Source organism: Nelumbo nucifera, chromosome 2 (genome assembly GCF_055504915.1).
Source record: "Nelumbo nucifera cultivar China Antique chromosome 2, China Antique-T2T, whole genome shotgun sequence".
NCBI lineage: Eukaryota > Viridiplantae > Streptophyta > Magnoliopsida > Proteales > Nelumbonaceae > Nelumbo > Nelumbo nucifera.
The window spans coordinates 59,719,516-59,733,694 of record NC_142650.1 but is presented as its reverse complement, the minus strand read 5'-3'; the positions used below and the strand labels follow the sequence as shown (position 1 = coordinate 59,733,694).

The following is a 14,179-nucleotide window of genomic DNA, read 5'->3' as shown; positions in this document are numbered from 1 at the left end:
CCTATTGACGGGGACGGGGAAAGCACTCCCCACCGATGAGGATCCCCTCCACCCCACATAGGGGTGTCAATGCTATTCGAAAATTTGATTTTGAATTCGAGATTCGAAATAATCGAATTGAATTTTAATAATTCAAATATCTAATCGGTCAAATGATATATATCTGAATTCAACTAATTGTTTAATTCTTATGTATAATATATAAAATATTTAAATATTTTATATAATATATATACTAATTAAATTATATAAATAATTTATATATTTATATACTTTATATAAATAAAATATTTATTTTATATATTTATTAGTTATCTAAAATAATTAATGGATCGAATTTGAATCAAGTCAAATATTTGAATATTTAATCAAATTCTAATTCGAACATTAATTTGTAATATCTATCAAATATCAAATTTTCTAATCGGATTTAAATTTAGATATTGCCTTGCTCTATTCAATATCGATCGGTTCCCCTACATATCTATCTATATAAATCGTAATTATTTTGTTTTTAATTTTTTGAATGAAATAAATATAAAAAAGAAAATGATTTAACATCATAAAAAAATAGTAAAGGGAGTGAGGATCCTCGTGGGGATGGACGGTACGGGGGTGGGGATTTTCACAGGAATGGGGATGGAGAGTGGCTCCCTGTCCCTCCTCCTCCGGGTTGCCATTCTTAGACCTCACGTGCATCCTGCTCTTTTCCCACCACCCCTTAATTTTCTTACAATATATAATATGTAATACAAAACAAAACAAAAAAAAAAAAGAAAATGGCAGGGAATTATTTCAGTGCTGATTTTAAGAGAATTTTTGAATTAAGATGTTTTCAGAATTTAACATCTACGTCAGCATACCCTTTACCCAATATTTTCTATCTACTATTAATGCTATGACCATCATTCTATATTATGACTAGCAATATTAGTAATCATTGTCAAGTTTAAAGAGCAATAGTTATCATAGTGTAGGATTGATGGCACCAGTTATGATCCGCCTGGCAATAAATCCTAATAAAGCAAATAGTGATTGGTGCCCTTTAACATAAGTTTTTTTAACTTTAATTTATTTTATCTCTTTAATTATTACTAGTTTTTTTTTTTCTTTACATATTAGTGATGAAATGCACGTGAAAGGCAATAGAGATAAATGAGTAGAATAGGAAAATAAATGGAAAGAGGAGAGAGAGAGGGAGGGCGGATGGAAAACAAACGAATTAAAATTTTCACATGAGCGTTTGTATGTGAAATCAAGGCAAGTGTTGTGTTTTTCTGAGAACACGTATTATGTATATCTACGAATAAATATTAATTATATATGATATATGATATTTGGATTTAATTTTTATAATGTATAATCTATACCGAATCCAATGCAAATAACCGCTTTATATAGAATAGATATAAATATGTATCATTTGGTAGAAGGATACATGGCACAAGTGGTATGACCAAGTTTTGTCATTGTTCCACCTGTATCTACTGCAGTATGTCTATATTAGTCTACAATATTTAGCCATGTATTGATCCATATTGGTCAATATTCACTAATTCACTAATTCATGGCTAATAGCCTGATATATAGATATAAATATTTATTAAAATACTCCTATTAACTTTACAATTAAATTATACGACCTTAAATCTTGAAATGTAGTAGTTTGTGTGTTTTCGAGGTATCAATACAGTAAATAATGGGAATTGAGAGATTTGAATTGTTTTGAATGTTAATCTTTAATTTAATATATAGCATGTCAAGAGATCAAATAAAAAATTAAAAAAAATGACATGATTTTATGTTTTAACTTTCAGGCCCACTCTTGTGAACTTAATATTGTTATAATTTCATCAACTAAAGATAAAAAATAAATAAAATGAAATAATCAATTATTAAATTTTTTATTTTTTAGTAGAGTTAATGAAATAGGATTAGTTTAACTGACCCCACATAGTTGGAACAATTCTAACAAAAAAAAAGTTGGAACAGGGCTTACATGATGGTGATGATTATAAGTTTTTTTTTTTTTTTTGAAGTAGAAATAGAATTGATGTTGAAGGTGTCTCATTACGTGCATATTTTAATTCTTCTACCCTTTTACAAATTCCAACATTTCTCAAGTGGAGTCAAGATCTACTGCACTTAATCATGCACTTCATTAAAGGTGTCTCATTACATGTTTGTAAATAATACCCATGCATATGAGATCACTCATGTGATGGAACACCCATCACTGACTTATGGAAGTGCACAAATATAAAGAAAAAAAGTTCAAGGGATCTGTTCACCTAATTTCATCCAATAGTTCACATTTCACATGAATCATTGAATATGTGTTTCTTATGCATTTTATTCCTTTTCTATAACCATTTAAGCGGTGGATTTATTATTGTTATTCATGTGAATTTTATTAATTTATTCATGCATAATTTAATTTTTCTATTATTATATTTATATATTTTTAAAACGTATTTCAATATATCTCTTAAAATTACATTTTCTTATATTCTTTGCGATACCACTACTTTAATAACATTAATATATGATATGGAGGATGGAGCATTCATTCAAGACGGTTTGGGAATGCATTCTTCGACCAACCGAGCAAGGACAATTGGCACTTAGGAGCCCTAGGAAGGAGGTGGGCGATGGGGCATATGAGAAAACCAGCCAACCCAATTGCCTCTGAATGATATGATGTAACAAGGCCCTATTTTAATACCCTTGCAGTTTGTCTTTGTTCTTCTTGTTCTTGTTCCTTCAGCCTGTTCCATAATACCCTAAAACCCGTATGCCCATCTTAATTAATTCTATTTAAAAAATATTTTTCATTCAAAAAAAAAAAAAAATCCTGGATCTAAGATTGTTTCCTCAGCTTGCTGCCATGTTCTATCTATACTTTTATTCTTGTTGTTGTGACAATGTTGGCTATCATTTTTGGAATCAAGTTCCAGCAGATGGTGATATTGCTTCTGTAATTGCCATTGCTTTTGGGCAGAAAATCATTTGTACTAGCTTTCAAGTCAGGTTGATATGTGGACCCCAGAATGCAAAGAAGCTCTCATTCTGAAGTTACTGACTTCAAGAAAGAAAAGTAGGCCCACTGCCTAATCATTGACTATCAATTACTGGGGTATACTAGGATTCCGCTGATAAAGCCCTAGAAAACTGTGAAAAGAAGAGGGAAGGATGCTCAAGTTCCAAGATGAAACAGAAAAGGAAGAGATATGGGGAAGAACAGTTTCAAATTTACTACCTCCTGGCCTGGCCATCAGTTTATTCCCCTCTCAAACAAAACCCAAATGAAAAAGAGATAAAAAAAAAGGAAAAAAAAAAGCTACAAAATTCCAGAAGTACAAGCAATCCATTAAAGATGTTTACACCACCTACTTAGGATCAAACCCCCTATGCTGCTTCTGCTTCCTTCTTCTGTTTGTATAATGCCCTTCACATAACAACATCTGTGTTTTGTAAATTCCTGGCCTTTGTTGAGTATTCACAGGAGAGTTCTTGACTGCACGATTTTAGTGCTTCTTCTCAGCATGAAAGAATGACCAGCCTTTCTTTTATGAGCTAAAACAGTAACAAATGCAGGAAACTTGGCTAAAAAGACCCTATATATATGTTTGTCTGAGAAGAGAGAAAAGTAGAGATATGGTATGACAGATACCAAAGAGGATTGTGCCAATACGGCTTATCCAGCCAACACAGACACCACTAAGAGGGGATGATGGTGCCCACGTAGCCAAACCCCACAATAAAGAATGTAATGGCTTGGAGGGAGAGGAATATGAAGTAATTGTTCTTCCCATAGACAAAATCGTAGCAGGACACCAAGGCGAGGAACAATCCAAATGCAAGCTCTGTCAGATGGAGTCTGTTGATGATCAAACCATTAAACAACAAATGCTTGTTAGGATTGGTTTTAAACAAGTTCTGGGAAGCCACACCCAACAGGGTACCTGCTTTCAGCTTCAAGATATATGGAAGATGACAGCCTGCTCACCCTGAGATCTATCTGTGTGTGGCTTCACCACTGAAAATGGTTCGCATTTTGTATTGCAAACTTATTTGGTTCTGTAACATTTTGTGAAGATTGGTTTGCATAGAAATTTACCTTTCCCTGATTCTGAATCGAGGCTTTTTGGGTGCCTTGGAATTGGTTGTTTTTGATCCCAATTTCTCAGTGACAACCCACACATTTGCTTTCTTTGCCCCCAGAAGACCCGCAATTGTCGCCTTAGACCGGTGCAGAGCCATTACATTCTCGAATAGGACCCAGAAAAACAACAGGTGGACTGATCTGCAAGATTAGGATCAATAACTGATACAATGAGTGAATTGCTGGAAAAAAAGAAACCAAACTTATGTACATCGAATTTTCCAGGAAACAATTAATATGGAATTGCAGAGAGAGAGAGAGAGAGAGAGAGGGAGAGGGAGAGGGAGAGAGAGAGAGAGAGAGAGAGAGAGAGAGAGAGACCTTGGAGTTCCAACTGAGTTAAGGAGGGTAATGATGCAAGGCATATAAATGGAACCCCACTTTGGAACTTCGACCTCAGGAATCAAGACGGTTAATGGCAACACAATGCAGTAAAACACAAAGGTGATGATATGGGCAATGATCTTCCGAACAAGGAAGAAGCTGTAGATAACATAGAATTTCTTGAACGTAGTTACATTCTGCAGGAAACAATGAAGAAACCAAGTAAATTACAAGTGTACAAGAATTTACTTTCTGCAAACAACAAAAAGCTAAATAATAATAAAGAGAACCAGACCTTGTTTCTTATGATCTCCATGGCCATTTTCCTGAACAGATTAGCTGGTCCACAAGACCAACGATCCTGCTGATGGCGGAAGGCATTGAACGTACTTGGCAATTCACTTTTCACCTGTTTTTTCAAAACGAAAACTGCAATTCAGTATCAAAGGTGATTCAGAAACTGGTTTAGAAATGAAACCCAACAAGGCAACAAGCAGTCTAGAAAACAGTTGACTCGAGCGGGATTGACTTCAATTGACTCGGTCTAAAAGGTATCGTTTGTTCTTAATTATCTGGATAAATACGTTTAATAAGACAAGTGTTTTTTAGGTAAAAATTGCCCGAATAAATAAAGTTCTAGCATTCATAGAGTATTAGTTACCCAGGTAATTGATATTCTCCGACCTGATACCCTATATAGTGGCAAATTAACCCAGGATCATGGTCAATTAGTTGACCAAATATCCCTATTAAATACCGCAAACGAACGGGGCCTAAATATCTACTGTAAGTGCAGCAGATGCATATATTATACGGTGCTGCCGACGTATAGTAGATACCTGGAGATCACCAACGTAGAGAAATTTCCAGCCCTTGAGACTCGCTCGGACGGCCAGATCCATGTCCTCGACCGTCGTTCGGTCCTTCCATCCTCCGGCCGCTTCTATGGCCGCGATTCTCCATATACCGGCGGTCCCTGTATTATCGTTAATTTTTTATTATTTTTCAATGTTATCCAGAAAAAAAGTTATAAAAAAAGATGCAGAAGAAATAGAATTAATTGATTACCGTTGAAACCGAAGAAGGCGTAGGTGGACGAACCCACTTCCTGCTCCACCGTGAAATGGTAATCCAACGACATCTCTTGCATCCTAGTCATCATGCATTCGTCAGCGTTCACTGCAGCCAGCATTGCCACGTCAGCAATATTTTTATATGTATTAGAAAATAAAATAGATTAAATAAATTAAAATAAGTAATAGCGAAAAAAAATAAATCCAAGCCAAGTGTCGGTGACTGTGGGTCTTGGAGTGAGGGCCCACAAGGAAGGAGCTTGGAAGAATAATAATTGCACATGGAGGTGCCATGGATCGACTAGGAGTTGCCCCTTCGCCGTTTCACGTAAATCCAAACAGGCCCTTATAATTGACTCACTCAAGGTAAAAAACGGAACTGTTCTTCAGAAAATGAACAGACCTGCCCCGAAGATCTTGCTTTTCCATCCACTTGTTTCCTGCCGGGTTTGTCCGATGTATAGGCTTTTACTTTCGGCGAAAGGGTCGGGGTATTTACGTCATTAGAAAAAATTAACTGCAGAAGAAATTTCGCTTGAGCCACTGAAGTGGGGGTCTCTGTTTGGATGGTGGGTCCAATTATACGGTGGCCATCGTGTGGAGGGAAGGATGTGGGCCATGGCCATGGTGCGGGACCTATCCCTTCCCTCTCAATCTGCGTCAAGTCTCGCCACCCAGCGAGGGGGAGGTGGTCGTCGAAGATGGCGATAAAAAAGGGGACAAAAGAGAAAAAGGCAAAAAGAGAAAGAACAGAGGAACAAAAGACAGCAATAGCCGAGCACCGACACTTCGCTAAAATTAGTGAGTGAATTAAGGCAGCAATTAATGTCTAAATTGGATTTAGGGAGGCGAGAGCATACCGAATACCCAGCGGGCTTGAACGAGGGCTATATCTGGGTTGTGGACAAGGAAAGGGATGGATCGCCAGAGGAAGTCTGGTTCTGGTTGGAAATCTGCATCGAAAATGACGACGTAGTCGCATTGTTTAGAGTAGCTTCGCTTCAGTCCTTCTTTGAGAGCTCCTGCTTTGTATCCAACTCGGTTCTCTCTGATCTCATATTTGATGTTGATGCCCTTGCTTGCCCATCTATGGCATTCCAACTCCACCATACTCTGCAATTTTAATGCACAAAAGGAAACGGAAGAGCACCCAGATCAGAAATCGAAGTTGCTACGCAAATTTTAGTTGTCTAGAGTGTCTAGTACTGAAATAAGAATGAATCCAGATCAGAATTCAAACCTCAGAGAAATAAAATATGGTTTGCCTCTTAATTCAGTAGTTTTAGGTTAAAGATAGTGATTACTAGCCGTGTCCGAACTCTGACACTCAGATCGGAAAGAAGAAAGAAAAGATAGACATTCTCACCCAATGAAGAAAAGAGAAATCTTCTTTTCTTTTTTCTGTATTCTGTGGTTTCGAGTGAATACCTTGATGGTCGGGTCTGTGGAGTCGTCCAGAACTTGAATTATGATTCGATCGGAGGGCCATGAAAGGCCGCATGCAGCTCCAATGGAGAGTTGGTAAACCTGCATCCATCATACGTGAAGAGACACGAAGCAAATTCTCAGAAAAAACAGAGAAGGATACAGATGAAGAACAATGCTGAATCACGAAAACATGGACAATAAGGAAAGGAAGGGGAAGATAGAGAAAGAAAAGTACCTCTTTTTCGTTGTACATGGGGATTTGCACGAGAACCATGGGATAAACTGAATTACCCAGCTCCGGATCGTCCTTTATCGGCTCCCATTTGTATCGCTTCTCTGGTTTTCGCCCAAACCACTTGACGTAAGTGATGACGATGCCCATGTAGACCCTCTCCATGAACAGCAGAACCGCGAAGACCAAGCATAGACCCACCGCGAGTTTCAGCAGAGGAACGATTAGCGGGGTTTTGATCTGTTGCCAGATGAATCCCAATTGGCCGGCGAGGTCATCCCTGGGAAACGCCTCTGGAAGAAGGTTGACAGCAGGAAGCCGATCCATCTCTCTCTCTCTTCAGTTTGCAGTAGAGACGAACAGTTGAAAAGAGATGGGAACCCAGAACCAGAAGCGTGAAACCCAAAACAGGGGACAAGAAGTATATAGATTGGCTACCTACAATGTTCCAAAAGAAAGTAGCTAGATCTGCATGGAGTTAAAGGACTTCCCTTTGCGAAAAGAGCGCGAATCTAAATTGACCCTTTCTGTCACTCCCCTCCTCTGTAAACTGGAATTTCGCTTCTGAGTTACGCAATACAATGTGGTAGAGCTGGACTGTCAGTCATTCATTCACTCTAATTCCTCCACATCGTTAAGGAACCAGACCCACCAGACTAATCAGGCGAGAGAAGACTAAACCCAGTTCAGATCTCACTCACTCCACATTCAGAAGACTAAGAACAAACATTAAGCAAACAATAACAAGATTAAAGAAAAAGGTACTGAGGTAGACAGAATCTAGTTTCGAGGCCTCTCTTGCGTTCAGCCTTCTACCTTCTCCACCCTCTCTCTCTCTCTCTCCCAATCTCTGCAAGTCCAAGAAATGCAGAGCAGAAGACTATACAATATACATTTTGAACAAGAGATAAAGAGATGTCGAAGCAGGTTAGGGAAATGAGAGAGAGTAAGAGAAGGCCTTTTATAAGCTCCTCGTGGTTCTGGGTTGTTGTACTTCTCTCTCTCTCTCTCTAGAGATCTAATGTCGGCTGCTGTAAAAGCTTAGAAGTTAGAACCCCGACTGTTCCGAACACAAGTAGAAGTTTGCAGCCTTTATATAAGAAACAATAGAAAAGGAGTCAAATTCCGGCGACCAGAAGCCGGCCAACGGTGTCAGATTCCGGCAGGGTACTCCCGACACCTTTTCCTCATTTTGCCACATTTACTCATTTATTAGTCGCTCACTTCATATAATGCAGTAATCAATATGTACCAACTGCCATGGTGTCAGATCCCGGCCGTGACCAACTCGTGACGCTTCTCCCATATGATTCACCTAACAACTCTCCTTTCTGGCCGTCAGATCGGAATTCGAGGGCCCCTTCCCATGTAGATACTATTCCAACGACACACGTATCTCGTGCTTCCAAATCTCGTACTTTCCCAATCATTTCCCTCCAAAGGAATTCCACCTTGTAATCTCCTTATTTGGAATCCCAGCCATGGATTTCAGTGCATTTGGTCCAATGCTCATAGAAGTGAAATGTCGTTATGGACTCATGTCTACCGTTCGTTTAATCGTTCATGATTCTGATAAAACTGTAGATCAGACTCTCATCAAGATTAGATGATAATGGGAGAGCACTGAATCACTTCCCTGTGGGCAGACATGATTGGAGCGGATTTCAAGGGAGTGATTGGAGCGTTCTCGGTTAAAGTAAAAAACTAAAAATTTTTCGTCTCCTTATCTTATTTGGGCCCCACACATTTCCACATGGCATATGACTGAATACAGTAAGCATACTCTTTCCACTGTACACGAATCAGCGAAGGTCGTTGGATTGGAACAAAGTACCAGATGATGACACAGCCGATGCCCCGGTCAAACTGTCAAAGCGACGGTCCAGCGTCGTCAATCTAACATAAAACCGCACGATTCGTGGCGTGTTTTAAGCCTTCAGCTGCGCCTCATGCAGCGTAGCAACTAGAGACGCAATTAACTCCCGCACACTCTCCAGTCGAAAAAAATTAAATACAAATTAAAAATTAAAAAAATAATAATAAACGAAATGAGGAATTCGGAATTGAGAATTCCACTTGTAAGCTGACAAGAGCTCTTGTTTTGAGAAAGCACGCAACCTTAAATAACAGAAGCTTACGACCGTTGATTCAGTTGACCTGACAATTCCGAAAAGTGATCAACTGATCATCCTGCCGACAGACTCTTCTCCTCCTACTCCAAGCTACGCCCTGTGCCCGATATGACGAGACTGCCCCTACAAGAGTGTCGGTTAACGTGCGCCAGCCGGCCAAGGAACGCCTTTTGAGAAGTCGAGACGAGGGCAGTTTTGGCAGTCAAAACAAAGTGAGGTCCCCAGCGGGGAACCCGCTTGGCCTGCCTCCTTGCTCAGCGCACATGCTCTAGACTGGGGAACTTGGTCAATTGGCAGTGGTGGGAGGGCATTATCGTAATTAAACCAGAGAAGAAGGGCAATTTGGGAGGATGACTCTGTCGTGTTGTGTGTGATCACTACTGATCGATCAGTGATGGATTGGAGAGATGGGAGAGATAATAGAATAGAATGCGTACATGAGCTGCCAAGCTGGATCGACGGACCGTTGCGGGCAAGCTCCCAACAGTTGGCCGTACCGTTGAGCCATAGTCTCGAGTTCAGATCTGATACGAACGAGATGCTCCCAACATATCCCAACTGTCCACTAAAGCCGCATATGGGGAGCATCTCTTCACGGAGATGTTCCTAATGTACTACGGTTGTAATGGATTGTTGGGATAATGTTGGAAGCGTTTTATTGGTAGCATATCCCTACCCATTAATCCCTCGGAATTTATTTAATACAAATAAACAATTATTATTTTAGCTATTAATAATAAATAATAATTGATCCCTTTAAATTGTGCTGGGGGTACGGGTAGAATATTCGGTTGCCAGGTGTACAAAATACAAAAAAAAATAAGCTTTTGAAAAAGTCCAATTCCTTCAGCGATTTTGTGTGAAGCCAAACGACTAAAATGTGGTTTTGCAAGCTGTCGCTGTTTCTCACTCTAACTACCGTCGGCAGGGGCTTTTTTGCATTGCCGTCCTCCTCAAATGCCCTCTGATTTCCTCGTAACTACGGAATTGGTCTTGCACGTGTACTGAAAGGACAAAAATGGCCTTGGCTAATTTCATTCTTGATTTTTTTTTTCCGTTGTTTTAGAACTGTTTGTGGAAATAAATACTGGGGTTCCACTTCGTCCAACGTTGCTATAAAGTGTAAGGAACAATAAGAAGAAAATCTAGGACTTTGTTTGGTTTACGTGATTTGAGGAGGAAAGTGAGGGGAATTGTTAAATGAAAGGTAATTTGGTTCTATTTCTTTTGTGGGAAAAGAGAGAAAATTTGGGCTTGACTATTGACCCACTTCGGCTAGAAAGTGAAGTGGGCGTTCAAACGGTTTAAAATGGCTGAACTGAATTACTTATTGTTGTGAATTAGTTGTTAAAGAGGTTAATAAACTTATTAATGGGTTAAACTGAATTTGGGCCCATTATTATGTCATTGAATTTTTTATTTTATTTTATTTTTAGTTACTTTATTTATTAAAAAGAAAAGAAAAAAGTGATTCAGTTCAGCCATTTCAGCCATTAAAGATGTCTTTTGTGCAATGGTTTTCGTGGTCAAGTACATTGATTATTGAGTTAAGAATGAAAAGGACTTAAAAATAGGGTCCCCATTGCTGCTCTATTTTGTTTCCATGGGAGTAAAGGTGGGTTGGGTTAGTAGGGTTCAGGGTTTTGAGCTTTGTTAAATGAAATAATTAAAGCAGGGATCTCTATCATCTTACAATGGAGGAAACTAAGGATGATTGGTGTTAGGGTTTGGCCTATTCAATTCAAACTTTTAAAAGGAACAACGATTTTGTCACCTTTCTTCTTTTTCTTTTTTACTCTGATTTTTATTTTAATTTCCATGGGTTTAATTGGGTAAGAACAAAACGCACTCCCATGAATGTATATTTAGAGGAAATGTCAGTCGGTGGGTTTCTAGGCCCATTGCACACATGGAAATGGAAATGATGTTCTATCTACCTTGTCTCCAAAACCCTAATAAAAATTAGAAAGCAAACATCAGATTGAGATACTCGTGATGCTTTGTTCATCTCCTCAGGCCCTGCCCCACCTCTCTCTCTCTCTCTCTCTGTGATAATCTTTATACCTAAACTCCAGAGTTTGACTGACTTTTTGCTTAAATTATTTAACAATCAATTTTTTGTGTAGTTGAGCTATGTTCATTGCCTTGCATGGATTAAAAAATCAAGACCAGACCCATTTTATATTCTTCTTACAATATAGGATATCACCTCATGTAACAATGCCCTTCCAACAACCTCAACTTTAAATTGAGATGAAACACTGATTGCATAAGATTTTTGGGCTACTTAAACTGTTGGTTTTTGGTTTAATTATCTACCAATTGATCAATTATGACTAAATTCAATTGTTAATTAGGGTTTTCCATCTAAATTCCCCTGCCAACTACCCTTACCCCATCACATCTATTCAAATTTTAATAATATGTGTGATCTTCGTTTAATTGGGTTCTTATATCTTATACAATCCTGGGTTGGACCCATTTAGATTCTGTAGCAAATTCCATTGTTTGTGCTACACCCACTGGTCATAATATTAATAGAAATTTATGCCCTGAAGTTGAGAGATTTTGTTGGTAGGATCCAAGCAAGCTTCCTTCGTATAATGCAATCGCTAGTTCCATTAAATAAGACTAGTAATTTTTAGATAATTTTTTTTTCTGTTTTATTTTAAATGATTATTTTGCCTTTCCACAACACCTCTACATACAAGGGACAAATGTTAGAATCGACATTTCGCTGGATCTCACTGTGTGCAGGCAAGTGGCACTCTTAAAATCATGACACGTGTCTTCCTGTCCCTACCCAATCACATGTTTTCCTTGGACATCTTAATCAAAGAAGTGTGGTATCATGTTTGTTTGTTTGGACATTTCTAAGGTATACATTCAAGAGATGTAGTATCACATGCGTCAGAAACACAACTAGCACCAAGGGGTGACTAAGCTTTCTCTCTCTCTCTCTCTTACATTATTGGGAGAAAGGTAAAATTCCACCTGTGGATAAAATTCTACTATGATTGGAAACAAGCAGAGGGTTGTGGGTCATTTTCAATTCCCTCAACAAACAGTAACAGACTTTAGAACAAGGATCCATGGGACCTTCTATTAGTGCAATAATTTCCAACTATTCTATCTTTAATGAGGTTGTTTTCTTGGGTTGCTGGTTGGTCAGATTCCATCCCAATTTTTCCCAACACAACTATCATATATATCAAGGCTCTGCAGACTCCCTGTCCTTCAAGTAAAACTCATATATCAACTTGCCACATTTCTCTAGAAAAACATCTCTCTCTCTCTCTCTTACCAACTAAATGCCATTACCTACTCTTATTCCACTTATATTGCTTCTCCATTCCTTTCTGTTTTTAGAGTTTTCTTTATCACACTGTCTCTTCTCTTCAATATGTGCCATGGTAAATACAATTTTGTTCTAGATTTCTTTTCATGGAAAATTCTCTATACCATACTTGCATCATACAGCAGTCACCCACTATGTTTTGTCTATTCTTCTAACCAAAACAGATCACCTCAATTGATTAACTACATCTTGTAGAATAGCAATATCAAGCAATATTGTACCAGATGCCTGTAAAAACACTGTTATAAAGTTGGTGTTTTAAGAAGAATTGGGTCAAGATTCCAGCTCAAGTAGGTAATAGATACCTGTACTGAGACTGAGAGAGTCTGAGCCTCAGATTCAAATGTGGCTAGTGAACAAAAAGAGAGAATCATCAAATGACTTGTGACAGTTTTTATTAGTTAACCACTAAAATCCAGAGATACTGAACCTAAGAGACTATTTAATATGAGGTTATATTAACACCTGAGAATTATAGGGTATAAGAAAACCTCAGTCTCTCAATTCATGGGATCTGAGGCCATAAAGTGGGACCTGGGGTCATAAAAGTGACACACATGCTAAGTCTACAGTGTTTTCCACATACTAGCATTTACCTTTAATATGATATCTGAGGAGGTTTCCAAAGTTTGCTTCCCCTGGATTTTGACATGAGGGTTTTAACAGTTGCCCTATGTTAAATGATGATGTTTATAATAGAGTAATAAGAGAACAAATGTTCTAAAAGCTTATCTTTTTTTGTGTAGGCAAATTATCTAAAACACAGCTGTCATTGAATAAATGACATTTTTACACAGATCTCTAATTCTATATAGCCAAGGAGCCAATATTTCCCAATAGATAGATGTGATGGAAGATAAACCCCTCACACACTCTTTACAAAGAAGACCAGACATTGCTTGACATCTTTAGTTACATCAATGTCACAACTCACAATTTAGCATAGTTGAGGCCAAGCATAATGTTAGGACAAAATAGACATGAATGCTGTTGACTTAAGCTTTTTCTTTTCTTCCTTTTGCCTTGGTAAAAAACAGATCCCATTATTCTCCTATTTTATTTTTGTCCCTTTATGATTAAATATGTGATGGCCTAGTTGGGCTTATATTTTCACATTACCCTTGTTCTCTCTAGTAAAATTTCCCTATTCTTTTTCTGTCACATGACAAAACAGAACCATTTTTTACCCATTCTAATTAAAAATTTCCTGAAATCCATTCTAGTTTGGAGAAATACTTAATCAATGAGGACTATTTTCATTGCCAATTTTTTCCTTGCAAAAATCCATCTATGAAAATTTCAGAAAATATGGATCTATAAAAATGGAGTCCGACATGTCTAATCTTGGCTTTGAATTTTGCTTCTGTATTTGAAGCAGGAGCATTTAATACACGCAACAATAAGTTAGGCATGCAACAACCCTTCAAATAATGAGAGGCCAAAGAAAATTAAGAAGCCATTAAGGTT

General features: G+C 38.0%; 1 protein-coding gene across 1 annotated transcript; it reads right to left on the bottom strand.

Annotated features, from left to right (window-relative positions):
• Window positions 1-3,231: 3,231 nt before the first annotated feature.
• Window positions 3,232-8,436, bottom strand: LOC104612509 (glucomannan 4-beta-mannosyltransferase 2-like). The gene is made up of 9 exons (XM_010279944.3): window positions 7,226-8,436; window positions 6,991-7,089; window positions 6,423-6,675; window positions 5,558-5,668; window positions 5,329-5,465; window positions 4,785-4,898; window positions 4,487-4,686; window positions 4,121-4,306; window positions 3,232-3,880 (listed from the first exon to the last, which is right to left on the bottom strand). The coding sequence occupies exons 1-9, from the start codon at window positions 7,547-7,549 to the stop codon at window positions 3,721-3,723; spliced, it is 1,584 nt and encodes a 527-aa protein (XP_010278246.1). The 5' UTR covers window positions 7,550-8,436; the 3' UTR covers window positions 3,232-3,720.
• Between the last annotated feature and the right edge of the window lie 5,743 nt (window positions 8,437-14,179).

What these genes read in the sequence shown, in the direction of transcription:
- LOC104612509 (XM_010279944.3), bottom strand. Translation starts at nt 7,549, where the DNA reads ATGGATCGGCTTCCTGCTGTCAACCTTCTTCCAGAGGCGTTTCCCAGG. An exon ending in TCAAGCCCGCTGGGTATTCG is followed by an intron (nt 5,669 to 6,422) that starts GTATGCTCTCGC and finishes TGCTGGCTGCAG; the next exon opens with TGAACGCTGACGAATGCATG. An exon ending in TCTACGTTGGTGATCTCCAG is followed by an intron (nt 4,899 to 5,328) that starts GTATCTACTATA and finishes TTGAAAAAACAG; the next exon opens with GTGAAAAGTGAATTGCCAAG.